The sequence below is a fragment of the Argiope bruennichi genome, chromosome 7 (genome assembly GCF_947563725.1).
Source record: "Argiope bruennichi chromosome 7, qqArgBrue1.1, whole genome shotgun sequence".
NCBI lineage: Eukaryota > Metazoa > Arthropoda > Arachnida > Araneae > Araneidae > Argiope > Argiope bruennichi.
The window spans coordinates 92354322-92375069 of record NC_079157.1 but is presented as its reverse complement, the minus strand read 5'-3'; the positions used below and the strand labels follow the sequence as shown (position 1 = coordinate 92375069).

Genomic DNA, 20748 nt, shown 5'->3' with positions numbered 1-20748 from the left:
CGTCAGATACATAATACCATTTAATACTTGATATCTGTTGCGCTTTATGCAGGAAGAAAAACGATATGACATCACAACATAACTTTAGACGGTACTAAACGACATGCGCCATTATACTAATGTCATAGGAGTAGATTTCTTAATTTGTAACAGCTTCTAAAACCTGAATGATATTCCATGCATTATATATATATATATATATATATATATATATATATATATATATATATATATATATATATATTATATATATATATATATATTTCATGTTTCATACTGTATCTTTTTTATGTATCGTAATCTTTAATTGGATACAATTCAGTTTTAACAGAGCCAAGAAAAAATTTCGCCAAATTATGAAAATATGCTGAAGTGCATAAATTTATAGTTTGACGGTTGAAATTCTTCTTGGCACTTTTTGGTGGCCGTTTAAACCAACAAGTACCAATAGATATATTTAGATTTTAAAAAATGAAAATTTATGAAAATATAATTTGACTAAAATTATGTATTAAAATGTAGAATAAAACCATCATTTGATAATTGAAGAATAGAATATCGTATCTTAAAATGTAATATTTGTTTAAAATTAGCTGTCTCTGGCAACCAGGTGGTCATCTAAGAATATTTAATTTGATTTCAATTAAATATCTTATTTATAACGTGAAATTCGTGATTCTCTCAACTAAATTTGTAACAAATTTTAATGCCTTGTTATTTTGGAATCTTTCAAACTTGCTGTGTTTATAGTCCACATATTCGCGAACCTTCCTAATGGAGGCGAGTTCCATGACATCACAATTTCATTCAAAACCATAGTGTTCGGATAATATAGTTCAAATTGTATTATTGTCTTTGCGGAAATGCAACTTCTCTTTCTAACTCAGCATGTAAAGTGCGAAGATAATAAAGAACATCTCTCTTCCTAAGCCGCCGACAGTGAAATAAAATTATTCGATTGAATATCTAACAAAATAATTAAAACAATATGAAATTGATTATAGCAATGATATGTATTATACAAAATTATGTGAAAAATAATTTTAAAAAATTCTTAAAATTTAGAGAAAAAAATTGAACGGCAATTATATTATTATTAATTAATTTTTTTTGAAATTATGAAATGATATAATTTTTTGCAACAACATTTTTGGGAAATTATTACAGAAATACAAGAAAATTTCGCTTAGTTTTAAATCAATCAAAATTTTCAATGAAATTACAAAGCAGCTCGCAAATTATTTGAATTATAAGTTCTAATTAATTCTGAGAGGAAATATAATCAGACAAAACTTTTTTTACTAGAAAGGATAATAAAACTAAAATTTTGCATTTTTTAATGTCCTATTTTTCTATTATTTCATTTAGTTGCACTTTACATAAATATTACAAAAGCAAGGTTTATTTATCATATTTATAAAATTTATTCATCTTTAATTTGAGAAATATATCCAACAAAATCGTATCCAATCTATGAGAAAAAATGCAAAATTATCTTATTAAAAGGTATAATAAAATTAATCTTCTGATTATTTTTACATTAATCAGCAGAAATTTGTATACCGCAAACAGGATTAAAAGATTTTTTTCTGCTCTAATTGAATGTTGCACTTATTAGTACATTTTTTCTGTGTTTTAAAGATTTAAGTAACACCTTATGACGAACTGCTACACTTTCAAAAACCAAAAACTTTTCTCAGGATTATTTCCAAAGCATATCTAAAGAATGAATAAGAACGATTTATTCTCCTTCAATTAAAAGATTCATATTCTGAACGCACGAGTGAACCTTAAACGGAACCTTCTTTGGAATCTCGAACAAAAATTGAAATATTATGTCACAAACCGATTTTTACAATCGTATTTTATCCTCGTTTGAGCTACTTTTGATCACCATTAAAATCCTATTAAGACTGTGCGAAAGAGGATCCAAGAATCCTTGATCGAATGTAAGTAATGCTGATTTTATCTTTGGAACGATTCCAAGTTTTTTTCGAAGTCGCGTAATGACAGAAACATTCGATAAAAATCATTTGGCTTTAGTTCGTATCGAATTCGCCGAAGTAAGATCTTATTTTAAATTTTAAGCAATTTATCTCCCTTTCTGCAAAAATACAAAATAGCGATTTTCTTTGAAAAAATATCAAGATTTCGTTTAAAATTATTTTTAGAATCGAATTATTTATCATAATAATGCAAATATTGAGATCGGATTTTCTGGAATTAAATCGAAACGATGTATCAGAGGTTTAACTTTTTAAAAAGTTTTTAGCAGAAATTTTGAAATTATTTCAGATTTTTCAAAACCAAGCCATGGAAATTAAACGAAATTTTATTTTTTCATAGGAACTTCGAAGGGAATTATTTCATTGGAAATATTTTTATGCCAACTTAAAATTCAAAATATTACCTTCTTCAGTATGTATGCTAGCGATCTCATTTCTTTTTAACGTTTCCTCCTATTTCTATTCATTTTTTACAACTTGTTAAATGACTGAATATATGCAAACGATTTTGAAATAAGGAAATTTATAAATTTTCTATTGCTAAGCAACAATGAGACTTCTTTATGTTTCTTCTTTATTAAAAAAATGTTTTGGCATCATTTTTATTTATTTTAAAAAAATTCTGAAATATAATTATTAAAGTAATCTGATTGATTGATAGCAGAGGATAGACAGATTTCGCGTTCCATAATGGATATAGAAAATAAGTTTTTGCAGTAAAGATAAAATGTTAAACATGTTTATTTGCGAAAACGATATAGCACCGAATCCTAATATTAAAGGGATTACTTTTAACATACGGTGCATATTTAAAAATTCTACTCACAAGTATTGAAAAACTGTGTACTGAAATATAATCAAGATAGTAATCACATTTTTGTGACAATTACTTAAACATTAAGTTTTTCATCAGTAAAAAAACGTGAAAATCTTATACCAAGAAACGAATTTCAGCTAACTTTTCTAATAAAATATCTTTTAAGATATTTCATCGACAGGATTGAAAACTTAATAATATTGTGTTTTGCAAATTTTAAAGATTTAAATAGAAATAAAATTCTTGCAAATGGATGGAGCTACAAAGATATTGTTACTTTTCAAGGAAATTTACGATACATAACTTTAAGCAAATATTCTATTTTTTATTTGAAATTAAGTAAAATGAACTTTACTGTATGGAAAATGACTGATGTGAATGTGTAACATTGTATATGGGGCTTTGAAGTACTGAGAAAAACAGGAATTTACTTTTCTATAAGAAAAGCAGTAGGTGTAATTTTAATCACTTGGTTTATTTTGCTTTATACTCACATGACATGTGTAAAGTGTGACATGTGTATGACTAAGCCATATCAAAATTTAATTCGTATGTATACTTTGTAAATGTAGTTGCGATTGTAAAGACAATTCTTTTGATCTTAATTTTTTTAATTACACTTGCCAGAAAATGTCTGCATACAAACGCACAGTAAACATTCTAGAGAAAATAAAAGTACATTATAGAGACAATATTAATTTAATTTTTACTTTAAGCATTTATTGAACAATTTATTAAATATCAATAAAAATTTCAGAAATATAGCACACATTGTTTTAAAGTAATAATAATTATAATTTGAAATTACACAAAAACTTATTAGAAAAGGTTTGTGTACAGTTGAAAAAAAGTATCCAAAAATAGCTTCCATGGACTGACAATTAAACTTAAATATCTTTTTGGATAACAAATATGTCTAAGAACTTCTGTCAATTCATTTAGGCATAGATTGAATAGCCTGATGGTATCCTCGGATAAAATATTATTCCATTCCATCATAATCACTCTTTTCAACATATCTTTCGATGTTATATTTATGTTGACGTTCTAATAAGTCCCATAGATGTTCAATGGGGTTTAAGTCTGGCTATTATGGAGGAGTAAATAACTTATTTTTGAGATTATACAACAGCCAGAGCATTATATTGTGAGCAGTATATTTTGGATCATTGTCTTATTGAAATCGAAAGTCATCACAAAAATGCACATGTGTGCCCTGTTTCAAATTTTCTTTTAATGCATTCAGATATTCCATATAATCCAATGTGGTGTCTATAAAATTTAATCAACCTACTCCACTTGCTCCCATCCCCCCCCTCCCAAATCATTACGTCATCTCCACCGTGTTTAACTGTAGACACAAGATTTTGCTTCTCTACAGCCATACTTTGCTTCTCCACACCATTTTACGTCCTTTGATGCCAAAATTGCAAAACTTGCTTTCATCAGAGAATATTACTTTTCCCCCAAACTCAGAAGGTTTATTTACATGCTCATTGGCAAAATTTAAACGTTTTTTTTTTTTTTTCTTATTGACAGCTGAAATGTGTAGCTTTCTACGAGCTACACGGCATGATAGTCAGCCCTTTTTCAGTATTTTTCGTATAGTAACTTCATGAGAAGATTTTTTAAAACTTTTTCTAAAATTATTTACTATTTGAGATGCAGTGATCTTTGGATTTAAAAGTACGGATTTCGGGATGTATATGTTTTCTCGTAAAGTCAGCTTAGATGGACGGCCACTACGTGGCTTAGAGATAACAGATTTCCATGACTTGTAATTATTGATCACTCTTTGGATAGAAAAGTGAGTTCTTCCAACTCTTGCCAATTGCTCAAACAGTTTTGCTTTCATTCTTTAGTCTTAAAATTATTTTCCTTTCGTCCGGAGTAATCTTTTAGAATTCATTTTAAGTGAAACACAATATGTACTATCTTTCAAAAACCAGTTTAAAAAATTTTATTTCATATATTGCCATAGAATTAAAATGAATAAGTAGTAAAGATAAATGCAGATGATATTTCTTTTCATAGATATGGAGGTTAAAAAATGAAGATGAGTTTGCAAATATCTTTTTAGTTTGTACCTGTACGCAAACTTTTTCTGGTAACTTTCCTGTACTTTTAAATTATTATTATTATTACTTCAAAACAATGTGTGTTATATTTCTGAGAATGTTATTGATTTTTAATGAATTGTTCAATAAATGCTTTAAATAAAAATTAAATTGTCACTATAATGTATTTTTATTCTTTCTAGAATGTTTACTGTGCGTTTGTACGCAATTATTTTCTGGCAAGTGTACTTATCTTTTGCTTTATTCGTTTTCGTTAATATATTAGTTATTTTATTCGTACTTCCATTCGTAACAACAAGAATTAGGTGCAAATAGTTTTAGTTTTTTTAGAATGAAAGTGATTAGTTAAATAATAATAGTTGAACGTTTTTCAAATTCAGCTTATCTTGTAAAATTTAATTTAATTTTTTAGAAGTTCCTTTTCTGTTGGAGAAAAAAAATTAGTTTAATCTCTCTTTATTTTTATTTTTGAAAGCGTAAAATTTTAAACCGTACACGAACTTCACTAGTATCTCTGTACATTTTAATTCCTTTATTGAATGAAATAAGTAAATATATTTTTAAAAATTATAATGCATTTTACTTAAGTGTGTATTTTTAGATTAGACACTGAACTATGAGTCAATCCAATATTAAAAAAAATACATCAATGAATTTGAAAAACTTCAATGCTTAAAAAAACTCAATACATAATATGATATAGACTTATAAATTTTTTGTCACTAATATTTTCAATAATTCATAATAAAAGCGATAACCTAAAAAATAAATTCGTCTGACACTCGTATATCTCTTTTGCATTATAATAAGTAAGGCCGAATCATAATTTTTTTATCCGCAAATGGTAGCTGACAATGCAAATACTTCACAAAATACTAGATGATAGACTCATGCGTATTGCTTCTGACAGAACAACATTTAAACAGTTAAATGACGTAGTTACGTTTCTCATTTGACTATGCGATCATATGATTTGACTTCATTGCAGTTAAAGTCAATTAAAATGGTTATTATACTATATACATAGCTTAAAAATGGAAATCCTTTTTTAAGTGTTAAAAATGCAGATTACTGAAATATTTCTGTAAATTTACAGCTTTAAAATCGGAAGCAAAAAATGCTTATAAAACAAAATTTTTTAGAAAGAATTTATTTACATATCTCATAAAGATAACGAATTTGAGCATTAATTTTGAAAAAATGTATATTACAATTTCTTCAAAATTTTAAGGACGATTTCATTTTAGACTCCAAAATGAAAGCCCACAAATTCAGGTATTACTTGTTGAATAATATATTAATTAAATGCATTGCAGAAAATGTTCAATTTTCTGATGAATATTCATCAAATTTTAATTAAAAATATAAATATTATGCGGATTTTTTAAAACTTTTTTTGCAACCATATATTTAAAAATGGGGGAAAAAAGGGGCCTTAAAACTTTTCACGCTTTTATTGAGTTGACCGCTGCTTAAACCTTTCAAATATTTTAACTAGACTAGAAAAACATTAACTAGAAAAATCCTCTTTAAGAAATGGAACAATCGCATTATGAATTGAAACACATATTTTTATATGTCGCAGAATAATCAGTGGTTCTTGACTTTTTTTTTCTAAGATTGAGTCACTAATAAATATCTTAGAACCTCGTCATTTTTTTAATTCTCTCTTCAAAGCATTCTAGAAATTTTTACTCTAAAAAACAATTTTATTTGCCGTTCTTTTAAAATGCTAATAGTTCAAAACAACATATTTTATATCGTCTGCAATTTAACCTCCATTTAACGAGCCATAAAAATGCGCAAATTAATTCGTTACAAAATTTTTTTTTAGTTTGTTTTTGAGAGGGATATATATTGAAATGAAACAATGCGCTTTTGAAAAGAATTTTAATTAGTAAAATATCTGAGGAAACTAAAAATAAATCAGTGATAAACATCTGTATCTTCCGGGGCGTGACTTCAAAGAATTAAAATAACAGAAAAATAAAAAGGAAAATGATGTTTTATTCGCTTATGCAGTTATTAGTAAACGAATTCATCCGTTTCCCATCAAAACAGCTTCACTAAATTTTCTGGGTCAAAAACTGATATCCCGGAGATTTTATGGTCTGTTTTATTTCTAAAATAGAGCGTATTTATACACCTATTTTCACTCGTATTTCCAGAACTGTCATTTAAGGAAATTTGTCACGTGACAAGAATTCATTACAAAAAATTTTTGATGGGTGTTCCAGCGGAACGACACATTTCAAATCCTTTCTTTTCTCCCAATTGCAACGACAATATAAATAAAAGAGAAAAAAGAATCCAGATTGTTTCCAATGAAAAAAAAATCGTTTGCCAGTGTTTCGCTTTTTCTTCATTCAAGCTGACAAAGCGTTAATAAATGCAAAGTTTAGATAAATAAATAATAACTATAATTTAGAAAAAGGCCGTGCATTTATATTTTTTTCTGCTAAAAAACTATATCAGAATTGGATATATATATTTACAATTTAGCAGCTCTCATCTAGACTTATGTAAAGCTCAATGTGTGTGCGTGCGTTGGCGCTCTACAGGCTAGATCGTACGACCTACAGTAACCAAATTTGGCACATGCATACCTTGGTGCACCTGGGGTCCCTTTTTTGAATTTTTAATTAGAATTTTAATTATTAATTAAAAACTAACTTTCACGCCAAAAAATCTTTTCATTTTCCCTACCGCCAAATAAGTAAAGTTTCTGTTTTTTTTTTCTTCTCACGCTAATGAGGCTAGGCTTAACATTTTTCGGCCGATTGTTTCAACCGATTCTGTTTATTTTCTTAGTGTTTGATGCATTTGAAATTAAACATTGTTAATGAATCGATCTTTCAGATTTATTCTGAAATACTTTTGAATTAAAATAAAACAGAATAAAGGAAATTAAAAATTTCTAATCTACATAACTATTATCAACGGATGCGGACTGGATTTAAATTACTTTTAAGTTAGTTGTATGCTTTTGTAATTAAATTGTATTTGTTAGTTATATATTTTTTGTATATGCTTATAGTTTTCAGTACATCGTTTTTTAAGTAGTTTTTTTTAACCTGTTTTCGACCGATTATTTTAAACTATTCTGTTTATTTTCTTAGTGTTTGATGCATTTAAAATTAGACATCGTTAATTAATCGATCTGTTCATGATGAATCTGAAAAAATTTTGTTGACAAATTCTTGAGATATTACATAAATTAAGAAAATTATTGTTTAGTGTCCATAAAGTTTAAACGCTGTGACTGTTTTCAGTAATCATTATACAAAAAAAAAAATGCTTTTTTTCAGAAAAAAATATTATTATATTAATTGCAGATTAATCCTTTTCATTTTAACTTAAAGCATAAATTCTACGGGAGCTAACAGAAAATTAGAGAGATATATATTACTTTATAACTGAAAGCCTTTATAATATTATGAGTGAATTATATGACTATCAAAATGTGAAGTTTAAAAATGTTTTGAAGAAGTAGCTATTAAAGTAGGAATTGCTTAAAATATTTATTTATTAAAATTTTAACAAACATTAAGATTGGCGAACCGGCTGGTCGAAAATGGCGGCTAGTATTAGAATAAATTAAACAAGAATTCTAAAAAAAAGTTCTGTACAGTTTGTAAAAAAATTATTTGCATGAGAGTTAGTAGAAATAAGGGAAACCGTTCTTAAAGAATAGTTTGTTGTCATTTGATCTTCTTCTTTCTTTTCCCCTTTCCATTCTTTTCTAGAAACATCTAGTGAAGCGTTTTCTCCCCCTCCCTTTCTGAACTATGTTGACAGTGGGTTGTTTTCCTTTCGAAAACTTCATTTCTTTTCAAATGCATTTTTTTTAAAAAATGGAATAGATTTTAAAAAAATATGCATTAAAGAGTTTCGAGCTTTAATCTAAATATTTTGTTACATAAAAGTAAACTTAAAAGACTTGATGAATCTTCATATCTCAGATCTCTCTGAGTCCGAAAAATACATTTTTGGAGGTTATCTGTCTATCCGGGAATATAGTAACTCAAAAATGCCTTGAGTTAGACTAATGAAATTTGGCATGCGATCATTACACCAAATTTGCAGATTTCTGCAAAAGTTTGAGTGAAATCCATTCACAAAAAGTATGCCAGTCCGAGGGAAATGAACATGATACTACAAAAAGTAAAGAGTTTGATATATAAAATTTGATACCTATATAAAATTTTACATCAATAATTAATTTCATACCATATCCATCGTTCATCAATCTGCATATTTAAAAACATGTAAATGCATTAACTCAAGACAAAGTGATTTAAATAAACGAAGTTTCTGTTCTGTTTTTAAGTTCTGTGCCAAATTTCAGTTTAGATAGGACGAAAAAAGGCCTTCAATACAAGGGTTATATCTCGAAGTACAAAGCGCTCATGTGTGAAACATTGAAAATAAAAATATGAGTTTTGTTCAATGTCTACATTTTTTATGCCTAGGGAAAGGAATAATACCTTTATCAAGGAGTATGCAAGAAAATTTTGTGGAGACCATCTCCACTGGTTCTAATAATTTTTGAAATGAATGTTATTTTCTTTTAAATTAACAACATTTATTACTCTCCATTTGTATATAATAAATGTTCTCAAAACCTTATTGTTTTTTTTTTAAATAAATCACTTGAGATTTCATAAACTTAACCGTAGAAGAATAAGGCCACTTCAGGTTATTGAATCTGTACCCACTAATTGATTCAAAATTTAGAAAATTCTTGCTCGTATTCTTATTCTTCTGTATATACATTAGTTTTTTTCCCTCGTAATTTTTTTAAAATTTTCGACCTGACCATTTGAATTTTTGATAGCATTTTGGAAAGTTTTTAACTCTGTTAATCTATACTTATAATAAAGCTCAATGTGTGTGTGTGTGTGTTTGTGTTGGCGCTCTACAGGCCAGGTCATTTGACATACAGCTACCAAATTTGGTACATGTATACCTTAGAGGTCGGGAATGTGCACCTGGGGTCCCTTTTTTGAAATTTTAATTATTAATTAAAAACTAACTTTCCCGCCAATAAATCTTCCATTTTCCCCACCGCCAAATGAGTAAGGCTTCAGTTTTTTTTTTTCTCCTAACAGTAATGAGGCTAGGGTTAACATTTTCGGCGGATTATTTCAAACGATTCTGTTTATTTTCTTAATGTTTGATGCATTTAAAATTAAACATTGTTAATGAATCCATGTTTCAAATTCATTCTGAAGTACTTTTGAATTAAAATAACACAGAATAAAGGAAATTAAAAATGTATAATCTGCATAGCGTTACCCCAACAGGCGTAGGAAAATCCATGCATTTGCGTTACCGTAAGTGGCAAAGAAAATTCACTCATGCCCATTGTGTTCAGATTGTTGGCATGGCAACCATTATGAACGGATGATTTAAATTATTTTTAGGTTAGTTGCATGCTTTTGTAAGTAAATTGTATTTATGTTAGTTATATATTTTTTTGAATATGCTTATAGTTTTAAGTACATCGTTTTTTAAGTAGTTTTTTTAAACCTGTTTTCGACCGATTCATTTTATTTTCTTAATGTTTGATGCATTTAAAATGAAACATTGTTAATGAATCGATCTGTTCATGATGAATCTGAGAAAATTTTGTTGACAAACTCTTGAGATATTACATAAATTAAGAAAGATATTCTTTAGTGCCCATAAAGTTTAAACGCTCAGTGACTCTATTATCAGTAATCATATTTTTAAAAAAAATGCTTTGTTTCTGTAAAAAATATTATTATATTAATTGCAGATTCATCATCATTTTACACTTTAATTGAAAGCATAAATTCTACGAGGGGTAACAGAAAATTAGAGAGATATATATCACGTTACGACTGAAGGCCTTTATAATATTATGAATGAATTATATGACTATCAAAATTTGAAGTTTTAAAATATTTTGCTGAAGAATCTATTAAAGTTGGAATTGCCTAAAATATTTAATGGTACGACCGGAGTTTAACCCCCTGCTTGGCACAATTTTTAAAAATCGCCAACAACGGCCTTGCGAAATGTTCAAAAGCAAAAGAGCACATGTCCAATTATAGTGCATAATAAAGATTGGCAGCTTTGGCGCGGTATCGCAACTTGGCGAAGAAGGGGGTTAAACTCCGGTTCAATCTATTTAATTAATAAAATTTAAACGAACATTAAGATTGGCGAACCGGCTGGTCGCCAAAGGCGGCTAGTCCTTTATATTTGCATTTATCAAATTATTTTGCGTAGCAATAAATAAATTTTCTTTGTGAAAATTAGAAAAATGTGCTTTCTTTTATCGTTGCATTCATTTTTCAGTTGAAATACAACTCTGTAAAAATGGATATATTGATATATTGCAAATTATATTCTATATTGATATACAGAAGACTGGGCGAATAGTCTTCATTGTTGGTATTACCTTTAAATAAAGACCCCCTGTGAAATTCTAAATTTGAAAGTGAAAACGATATTTTCTATAAAATGAAGGTGCAAATAGCGATAGTTATCAGCAGTGCGTGCGAGTGTATTTTTTAAAAAAATTTATTGCCATTATCACAAGCATCACATTTAATATATATATATATATATATATATATATATATATATATATATATATATATAAAATCCCTTATCACATTTTTATTTTAAAATTAGAATGGCAATACGGAATGGTCAGAAAGTCTTTCTCTTATTATACAAAATATATTAAAAAAATTATTATAATTTGACTTATTGTTGTTTCTATATAGTGTAAAGACGTTAATAAACTTTTTAATAAAAACCATTTACATAAATAAATTTCTATATGAACAACACCCTTAATAGCCAGAGGATTTTCAATTGTCTTTTCTGTAACTCCAAAATTGATATTAAACAGAAATGGCTATCTGAATTAAAGGTGGGTTTATATTCGACCAGTTATAAGGCGACCAGTAGGCAGCGCATGCGTATAAAGGTTGAAAAATGATGATCGGTCCATGGCAAGTATTTGTTCCGGCGGGATAACAACATGTCGCATGTTCCGCAACATGCAGCTATTTTTTTTATTACTGCGCATGCGTTTGTAGAATTTGGCGGTTTTTTTTTTTTTTTTCTTATTTTAAAATATTGATCACTTTTCATAGATTCATTCCGACATTTTTTGCTCTTTGTTCTTTCTGATTCCAGGCATTTTTAACTTTTGACCTTTTTTTTTTTTATATTACCATGCTTCTTTGTGTAAATATCCATCATTTTAATACGATAGTAGTGAGAAAGTAAAATTCAAGGACGTTAAAACGGCAATTTATAGCCAAACATGGAATGTCTGAATCTATCTTATGAAATTGTGGCAAACATAAATCAGTCCCTTTCTACGCATGCTCTGCTTATTGGCCATCTTATAACTGGCCGGGTGTAAACCCGGCATAAAGTATGTGACTATGTTCGGGATGAAATTTTTGAAAAAAAGTTCTGAAATAGTTATATTTTAGAATTTTTGCATAGAAATTATTGAAAAATATCTATGAAAGCAAAATATACCAGTTAAATACCAGAACTTTTTTTTAAAAAAATTGAAAGAAATAGTTTTTTTTTTTTTTTTTTGGTTAAAAAAGTGTTATAAAGTAAAAATATTTTACTTTAGAAATTGATGAAAGGATTTGCTTAAAATTTTTCACATAGATTAAAAAAAAAATTACCTCTTTCCTGAATAAAAAAATAAGTTTTATTTCTGTACACTATTTAAAATTTAAATTTATTAAAAATCTTTATTTATTAAAAATATTTTTTTCTTTATTTATTAAAAAAATATTTATTAAAATCTTTAATTTTTCTTTATTTATTAATTTTTTTAATTTTTTCTTTATTTATTAAAAGTCTATTATTTTTTTCTCCTTATAAAGCGTTAAAGCAACTATAGAATATTTCTAAATAAATAGATTACTTGTTTCTCTAGTGCAAGAACTGCAGATCATATTGAGAAATTATTACTCTAAATTTGAACAAAAATAGGTGTCAGATTAGAATTTATGAACTTTTTTGTTAGAAAATTCTATCAAAGATTGGAATTTGTAAAAATTGCAATTAAAGGCGTAAAATAGCTTTATACTGTATGTAAATGCCAATATAAAAATCAGTATAATTTCCCAAAAAAATTGGCCTTAGAAAGAAAATTCAAATAGTTTTATAAAAAAAAACTGTTCAATCATTAAAATATTTTTTTAAAAATGCATAATTTTACGAATAGTCAATTTTTTAACTTTGTTACCTACTTTAATGGAACTTTAACCTACCTACTTTAATGGAATAGTAGTGCGTCAAAGATCGCACTAAATGTTTTGCTTCGTAGATGCCATTTTGATAAAAATCGAAACACAAATTGACTACTCCGACCCGCCGGAAAGCTCATGGAAATACCAGAATGAACGGACCGACGCAATAGCAACACTGGCAGGTACTGCGATTGAGTTCTAAAGGCCATCACCGGCCACGGTTCAACCCTTCCCTAAGGAAGTAGTCCCGTCATCGAAATGAGGAATCCGATCCCCACCTTTTCATGTACCCAGCAGGGGTGACGAGAACCAACCACCATACAGGAAGCTTCTCATCAATTACAAGGTGCCCTTCCCCATGAAACTGATAACAATCGAATGCAAAATATCTGCATTAATTGCACTATCTATTGAACTGGAGAAGACATAAGAATATGATTATTCTATAATAAAAAATTTACAATATTATATTCAATGATTCTTTCAGAGAAAGACTTTATGACCACCCTGTATTATCTTCAAGTACATTAGTGAACAAAACTGTTCCATTTGTGCAAAGAGCTTCAGACTTGGTTAGAAACTCCACAAGGTTGCATTTCAGAAGATTTCCACCCACCAAATGCTCTCTCCAACTCTACAGCACAGGCAATTGTCAAAGCATCGTTGTTCTTGCAACCAACAATCTGTATACCATAAGGTAGTCCATGTTTGTCCAGGCCCAATGGGCACTGTGTGGCTGGTAGTCCAAGAGCACTGATTATACCCGTGTAAGAGACACTGGGCATGAAAGGATAACTCTCTAAATGGTATGGCGCAGTCACTGGAAGGGTTGGCATTAAAAGAACAGAGTCTTCGTCCAGGAGTTTTTTGAACTCATCCATCCATGTCTCAAACATTTTTTGATAATAGGGTCTTTTGCCTTTCCTGTTCAATAGAGGACTTGTAAGAATGGCGAAATTAACTAGAGTACTGAAACATACTTTGGATTTTCCGACCAACAACTTCATAGCTTCTTCTTTTTTATTGATTCCGAGACCTTTGGGTCCTGCTATTGATTGATACAGTCTTGCAAATGTAGGTCCCAACATAGTACATATGCATCTGATGGCATCAAACAGATAAGGCATCTTGACTTCTGTTGGCGTTATGTCGTATTGTTTCTCAAAATAAGAGGCAGCCTAAAAATAAATAGACATATTATTAAAGTTCAATAAGGATAAGCAAAAATATTCATTTAATCAGAGGGAGTTGAAACCTCAAAACTTTCTCGCATATCCTCTAATAAAGGTGTTATACCAGAAAACGTCATGCGTGGCATTGGCGTGCAATAGTTATGAAATATGAAACTTTGGCGTGAATTTAGCATTTTTATTGAATACATCGTTTCAACTTTGGTGAATTATTTGGCGATTAATCCTGAATGAAACCGGAAAATCGAATTTGTGAATTAGATGTGCTTTCTCCAAGCGATTGTAACCAAAATTTGACTAAAAAAAATAGTTAGTTACCAAATTTGTAGTTTACTGTTTTGTAGTTACCAAATCAAATTTGTACCAAAATTTGCAGTTACCAAATTCCACACCAAATTTGATATATTTAAGTAATTGCGTTTTGAGTTGTCGCGTTTATATGTTTCTAAAAATATAGACCAACAGACATGAATCCGTGGTTGGATTTGTCTCAAAATTTGGCAGATGTCTGGACTATAGATGTTGAATATGTGTACCGAATCTTATCTATCTAGCTTTCTTCGTTTTGTAATTATCGGGTTAACTTAACGGACAGATAGAGTGCCTCTAAACAGATTTTACTCAAAATTTGATAGAAAATTTGGTTCGAATTCTGTATTCTAAATTTCATCCATCTAGCTCAAAGCATTTTTTGTCATATACTTGTCACAGATAGACAGACGGACAATTTCCAAAAATGCGTTTTTCGAACTCAGAAAAGTCTGAAATGTGGAGATTCGTCAAAATCTCATGTTCGAATTCTTTGCCGATTACTCTACTTTCTCTACACTTCGTATGCTAGAAAGAACAATTAATATATCTTTTACGAGAAAGAAAATCGTTTAAGTACACTATCTCTACTTCAATTTGATTTCTATGCTTTGCATTTTGCCTGTAAATGACGGCAGGCATTAGATAAGTTAGCTAGATATCTTTAAACGTATATATGAAATTACCAGTTAAATTTTCAAAAATGAAATGAAATTCGATTTAGGTATTTTTAAACGAAAATTGCAAATTAATTTTTATATCCGTTTTTCCCCCGAATAAGATTATTCACAGTTGCGTAATGTTTTTATAACATTATTAATGTAAGCATAAACTGTAACCATAAACTGACTACTCCGATCCCCCAAAAGCACACGGAAAAACTTAAATTATCGAACCGCCGCGACATCAACACTGACAGAAACTGTGATTGAGTCTTAAGGGCTATCACCGGCCACGGTGCAACCCTTCCCTGAAGAAGTACGTCCCTTCATCGGCGGGAGGTAGCCATCCCCACCCTTTCGTATAATGACAAAGGTTTAGAAGCAACCACAATACTGGTAGCTTCTCATCCTCAATTACGAGGTGTCCCCCGAGGGATTAATGTACGCGATAAAGAATTTAAAAAGAAGTGGAATGCAAGCAGACGAAAATTATCATTAATATTTTCTCCGCACAGCAAAAGAAAGTTTCGAATGAAAGCAATAGCAATATTTACAAATCAATTTCTTCAGTATTTCATTCTAAAACAATAGCAATTCTTCAACAATATTTTGTGAGGGCCACTGTGGCCTGATGGTAAGGTCTCGGCTTGTGAGTCGTAGGGTTTCAGGTTCGAGACCCGATTTCACCGAAGAACCATCCTGTAAGGGGGTCTGTTGCACGTTAAATTCGTCATGCCAAACGTCCTTTTGCTGGTGTGGTGTGGTGTGGCGTGAAGAGGGGGGGGGGGTGCCAGCTCAGGTGTCGTCCTCGTCATCTGACCGCGGTTCAAAATGACGAGGTCCGTCCCAAAGTAGCTCTAGTGTCGCTTTACAACGGAACGTTAATATAACTAAACTAAACTCAACAATATTTTGTTACTTGAACTCGGCGAAAGCATATTGCGTATGATAAAAGAATATTGGATTTAATATTGAGTTATAACTGAATATATTGCATATACAAGTACAGTGGCGGAAGACTCAATGCTCCATTAATGCATGCAATATAAGGCCGAAAAATTCATTTAAAAGACAAATGGACAAAAAAAATGACAAATTGGACAATTGAAATTGGATAAAGAAAATTTTTATTGTAAATTAGCCGCCTTTCGCGACCAGCTAATTCGAAGGAACTTTTTGTTAAATATAAGTTAATGCAAGATTCTCTCCAGATAATATTTTTAAACATTAAGTTTCATATACATTAAAGCTGTCTTATTTTAACATTTGTTCTGTTTATACAGTATACATTCTGTACAACTGTAGTATCCATTCACATTACTAATGGAGTCTTATCTAATAATTTTCGTGGAACTGCTCTCATTCTTATTCCTCACTTGCCGCCTTTGGCAATCAACTGTTCTTCAAGAATATTGATTTTGTTTAGTTTCAACTGAATTTCCAATGTATAACTTTGATTTTGTTCATGATGCATGGTGATACACATGAGAACCTTGTTACAGCTTAAATGCATGTAATTTGTTATTTGATCTTTAACTAAAATTAAATTTCTATTAAAAACTTTTACTTCAATCTGTCGAAAAAAATGGCCAAATGCATATTCAATTCTTTGCCCTATATACACTTTGGCGTACAAAACGCTCATCTGTGGAACTCGGTGGATGCGGAGGGAGTAACACATTTATGAGGGAATATGCGAGAAAACTTCTGGAAGATTCCTTCCTCTACTTTTTTTAAACACAAAACGTTAACTTACATTTTTTATGGCAGCCACAATCTCTTGATCAACGGGAACAACCATTAAGCTTCGTATTTCTAGCAAGTAATAAATTTTCACTTTCTTGAAGTCCACCTGTGTGATAAAAACATCTTAAAATAAAAATTCAACAATTTAAATATACAATTGAATTACAAAACTCACCTTTAAAACAATTGCCCTTCTTATGGAATATTGAAAATTCGATTTAAAACCACTTCGGCTCTATGACAGTGATTATAAAAGATGAACCAAAATCACACAGGAATAGGAATTGGAAATTACATTCTAATGAAGCAGAGAATATAATCATGATGCTAAAGTGGCAAATCATTTATAGGTGATTTTTTTTTGTCGATGTATTTATTCTGATGAAGCATAGAATATAACCATGATGCTAAAGTGGCACATCATGAATGGGTGAACTTTTTTGTCGATGTGTTCTGATGAAGCAGAGAATATAATCATGATGCTAAAGTGGCAAATCCTTTATGGGTGATTTTTTTTGTCGATGTATTTATTCTGATGAAGCATAGAATATAACCATGATGCTAAAGTGGCACATCATGAATGGGTGAACTTTTTTGTCGATGTGTTCTGATGAAGCAGAGAATATAATCATGATGCTAAAGTGGCAAATCCTTTATGGGTGAACTTTTTTTGTCGATGTATTCTGATGAAGCAGAGAACATAATCATGATGCAAAAGTGCCAAATCATTTATGGGTGACCTTTTTTTGTCGATGTATTCTGATGAAGCAGAAAATATAATCATAATGCAAAAGGGTCAACTTTTTTGTCGATGTATTCTGATGAAGCAGAGAATATAATCATGATGCTAAAGTGGCAAATCCTTTATGGGTGAACTTTTTTTGTCGATGTATTCTGATGAAGCAGAGAACATAATCATGATGCTAAAGTGGCAAATCATTAATGGGTGAACTTTTTTTGTCGATGTGTTCTGATGAAACAGAGAATATAATCATGATGCAAAAGTGGCAAGTCATTAATGGGTGAAAGTTTTTGGCGATGTTTTTTACATTTAAACAATAGGGATTTAGCCCTACTTCCACAATAACTTCTGAAATTCCTCACGTTCTCCGTTATACACAAATCACAACAGCGGGCCATGGAATAACATGCAATTTTGAAAATGTGTATTTTCGAAATAGTATGAGTGTTTTCGGGAGTTTATAGCAGCAATAAATTCTTTTGCATTCGTGCAATAGATATTGTGAGATATATGTTTCAGAGTCGGAGCTTTAAAAGACTATCGTGGATTTCTAATTTAAGTGTTGGAGGATAGCTGATTTCTTGAGCATATGCAGATGCATTGGAGATTATTGCGAAGATGAACCTAAAGGGATATATCTCTTTCATGTTCTGTTGATGAATATTCTCTGTGTACAGTCTCAGCATTAAATGACTGCGACTGACCTTGATATCTAATATTCTGAAGAATATTTGGCATTTAGAGGCATTTACAGCTGCAATGAAGATGCCTGCAACGAAGACCTTAGGCGATTCGTCTCTTCCATGTTCTATTGTTGAATGTTCCCTGTACATAGATGTAGCGTTAAATGACTTCAACTGACCTTGATATCTAATATTCTGAAGAATATTCGGCGTTTGCAACTGCAATGGAGATTCTTGTGCCTAAATCTATGTCTTGTCGTCTCTTCATTTTTGTATTGTAGAATGTACTCTGCTCTCGGTCAGAGCTTTAAATATCTACTAATGATTTCTAATTAAAGTGAGACTTGATATATCGTGAGCATTTGCAGCTGAAATGAAGATTCTTCCGGCGAAGACAGTGTGTGATTCGCCTCTTTATCGTTCTGTTGTTGAATATTCTATGTACATATACGAAAAGTTAGAAAACAGCAGCTAGTAACTAACTACAGTACTGCAGAACAGCGCCCTCTATCTCATCCGATTGGTGTTAACGATCGCACTTTTTGTGTGGTTCGGTTTATTTTATTCTTTCTCTCATAATTTGTATGTGAATTTTTAATTTATCCTGAGAGAGACATTATTGTATCCAACTCTAACTTTTCCTACTCGACATAATCATGTCCTGCTAAGGACATGATTATGGAGCAGGAATATATATGGATATTCTGCGTTTAATTTTGATGGAAAAAATTAAACTTACGGGTCGGTCAAGCTTCATTCTCACTTCGTTGTCTAGAGTCAGAACTTTCACGCTGGTTATAAGATCTTCTGCGTATCGACATATTGGTCCACTTACTATGAAGCTGTACATCTCAGGTTCCCAAAATCCTCCAGGAACACCGGGTCTTTCCACGGGTAAAAAGCCACGATTGGACATTATACCTGGTACGAGCAAATGAAAAGTAATTAAAAACAAGATAGGTCTGACAGCATTTTATAATAAAAAGATTACTTCATTGAATTAGAAATTTAGAAATACTTTTAATGTGTCAATGTTTATAAAGGGTGTCACAAAATGAACGCAAGATTTGAATGTCCCAGTAGAAGATTTGTAGAAGATATCTGTCCATCCATCTGTCTGTCTGTTCGTGACAAAGATAACTCAAAAACGATTTGAACTAGATGAATGAAATTTGGTATGCGGTATTTAAAATTTTTTTTTTAGTTTTCTGTCAAATTTTGAGCAAGATTTATTCAGAGGAAGTCTGTTGGTCCGGCTGTTTGAATATAAGTTAACACGGTATTTACAAAACGAAGACAACTTTAAGGATGAAATTCGGTACACAGGTGTAACATTTATAGTGTAAACGCCAATCAAAGTTTGAGCTAAATCCAATGAGGGGTCAATTATGCTGTCTGTCTGTACTTTCAGAAACAGGTAAACGTTACAACTCAAAAACTCAATGACTTAAATATGTCAAATTCGGTATAGGATTTTGTAATTACAAAAGCAGTTTTGTGCCAAATTTTTTGTTTCAATCGGTTGAGACAAACATGTCTAAAACAATATTTGATTTTCGGATAATATTGACCACATGCCAGAGGCAATCGCCAAAAAACTCGCCAATGTTCACATGACAGATTTACTAAAAAGGCTAAATTCACGCCAAAGGTTAATATTTCGTAACTATTGTACGCCAATAATATACAAGATGTTCTCTGAGATAATATCTTTATTGGGGAATAATGTAAGAAATTTTTGGGAAGACAACTGCTACTGGTTCACTCTCTTTTTTCTTAAATAATTACAAAGTAAAGAGACAAATTCTGAATATTTGATCAATCAATAAAATTCCTTTCCCAATAAAATCAATTTAGCTCGTAACCAAAATTTATTAGTGATGAAGAACTCGGGATCCAGAACTCAAACGCTCCATCTAATATTTTGTTGTCGCTGTAGAGGATGCAAACGTTCAATCATAGTGATTTATAATTGTTAATATTTATAAAGGGTGTCACAAAATTAACGTCCCACCATTCATGCAGTAACGTGTTAGCAACTGTATCAAAAAACCATTTGATAGCTGATAGTTTAAGGTTAAAAAAACAGACCGTTTCTTTATAGAACAATGTGTTAACGCAACATTTGATTTAAATAAAAAATAGCTTTTTTTCTTCTTTAAATTGTTATATTTTTATTGAATCGTAAACTACATAGGATAGGGTTATGTATGAAATAACCTGCCGGGCAAATGGCCTCCTAGGTTTTACT

General features: G+C 30.3%; 1 protein-coding gene across 1 annotated transcript in view; it reads right to left on the bottom strand.

The window, feature by feature from the left end:
* Nucleotides 1-13054: 13054 nt before the first annotated feature.
* The window catches only part of LOC129975995 (fatty-acid amide hydrolase 2-A-like), a 56551-nt gene continuing 48857 nt past the window's right edge, over nt 13055-20748 (bottom strand). The window contains exons 5-7 of the mRNA XM_056089316.1: nt 19237-19418; nt 17083-17178; nt 13055-14343 (exon numbers count right to left, since the gene is read on the bottom strand). Of these exons, the coding sequence (XP_055945291.1) occupies nt 13729-14343; nt 17083-17178; nt 19237-19418 (893 nt within the window). The 3' untranslated portion in view covers nt 13055-13728. The remainder of the gene's footprint in view (nt 14344-17082; nt 17179-19236; nt 19419-20748) is intronic.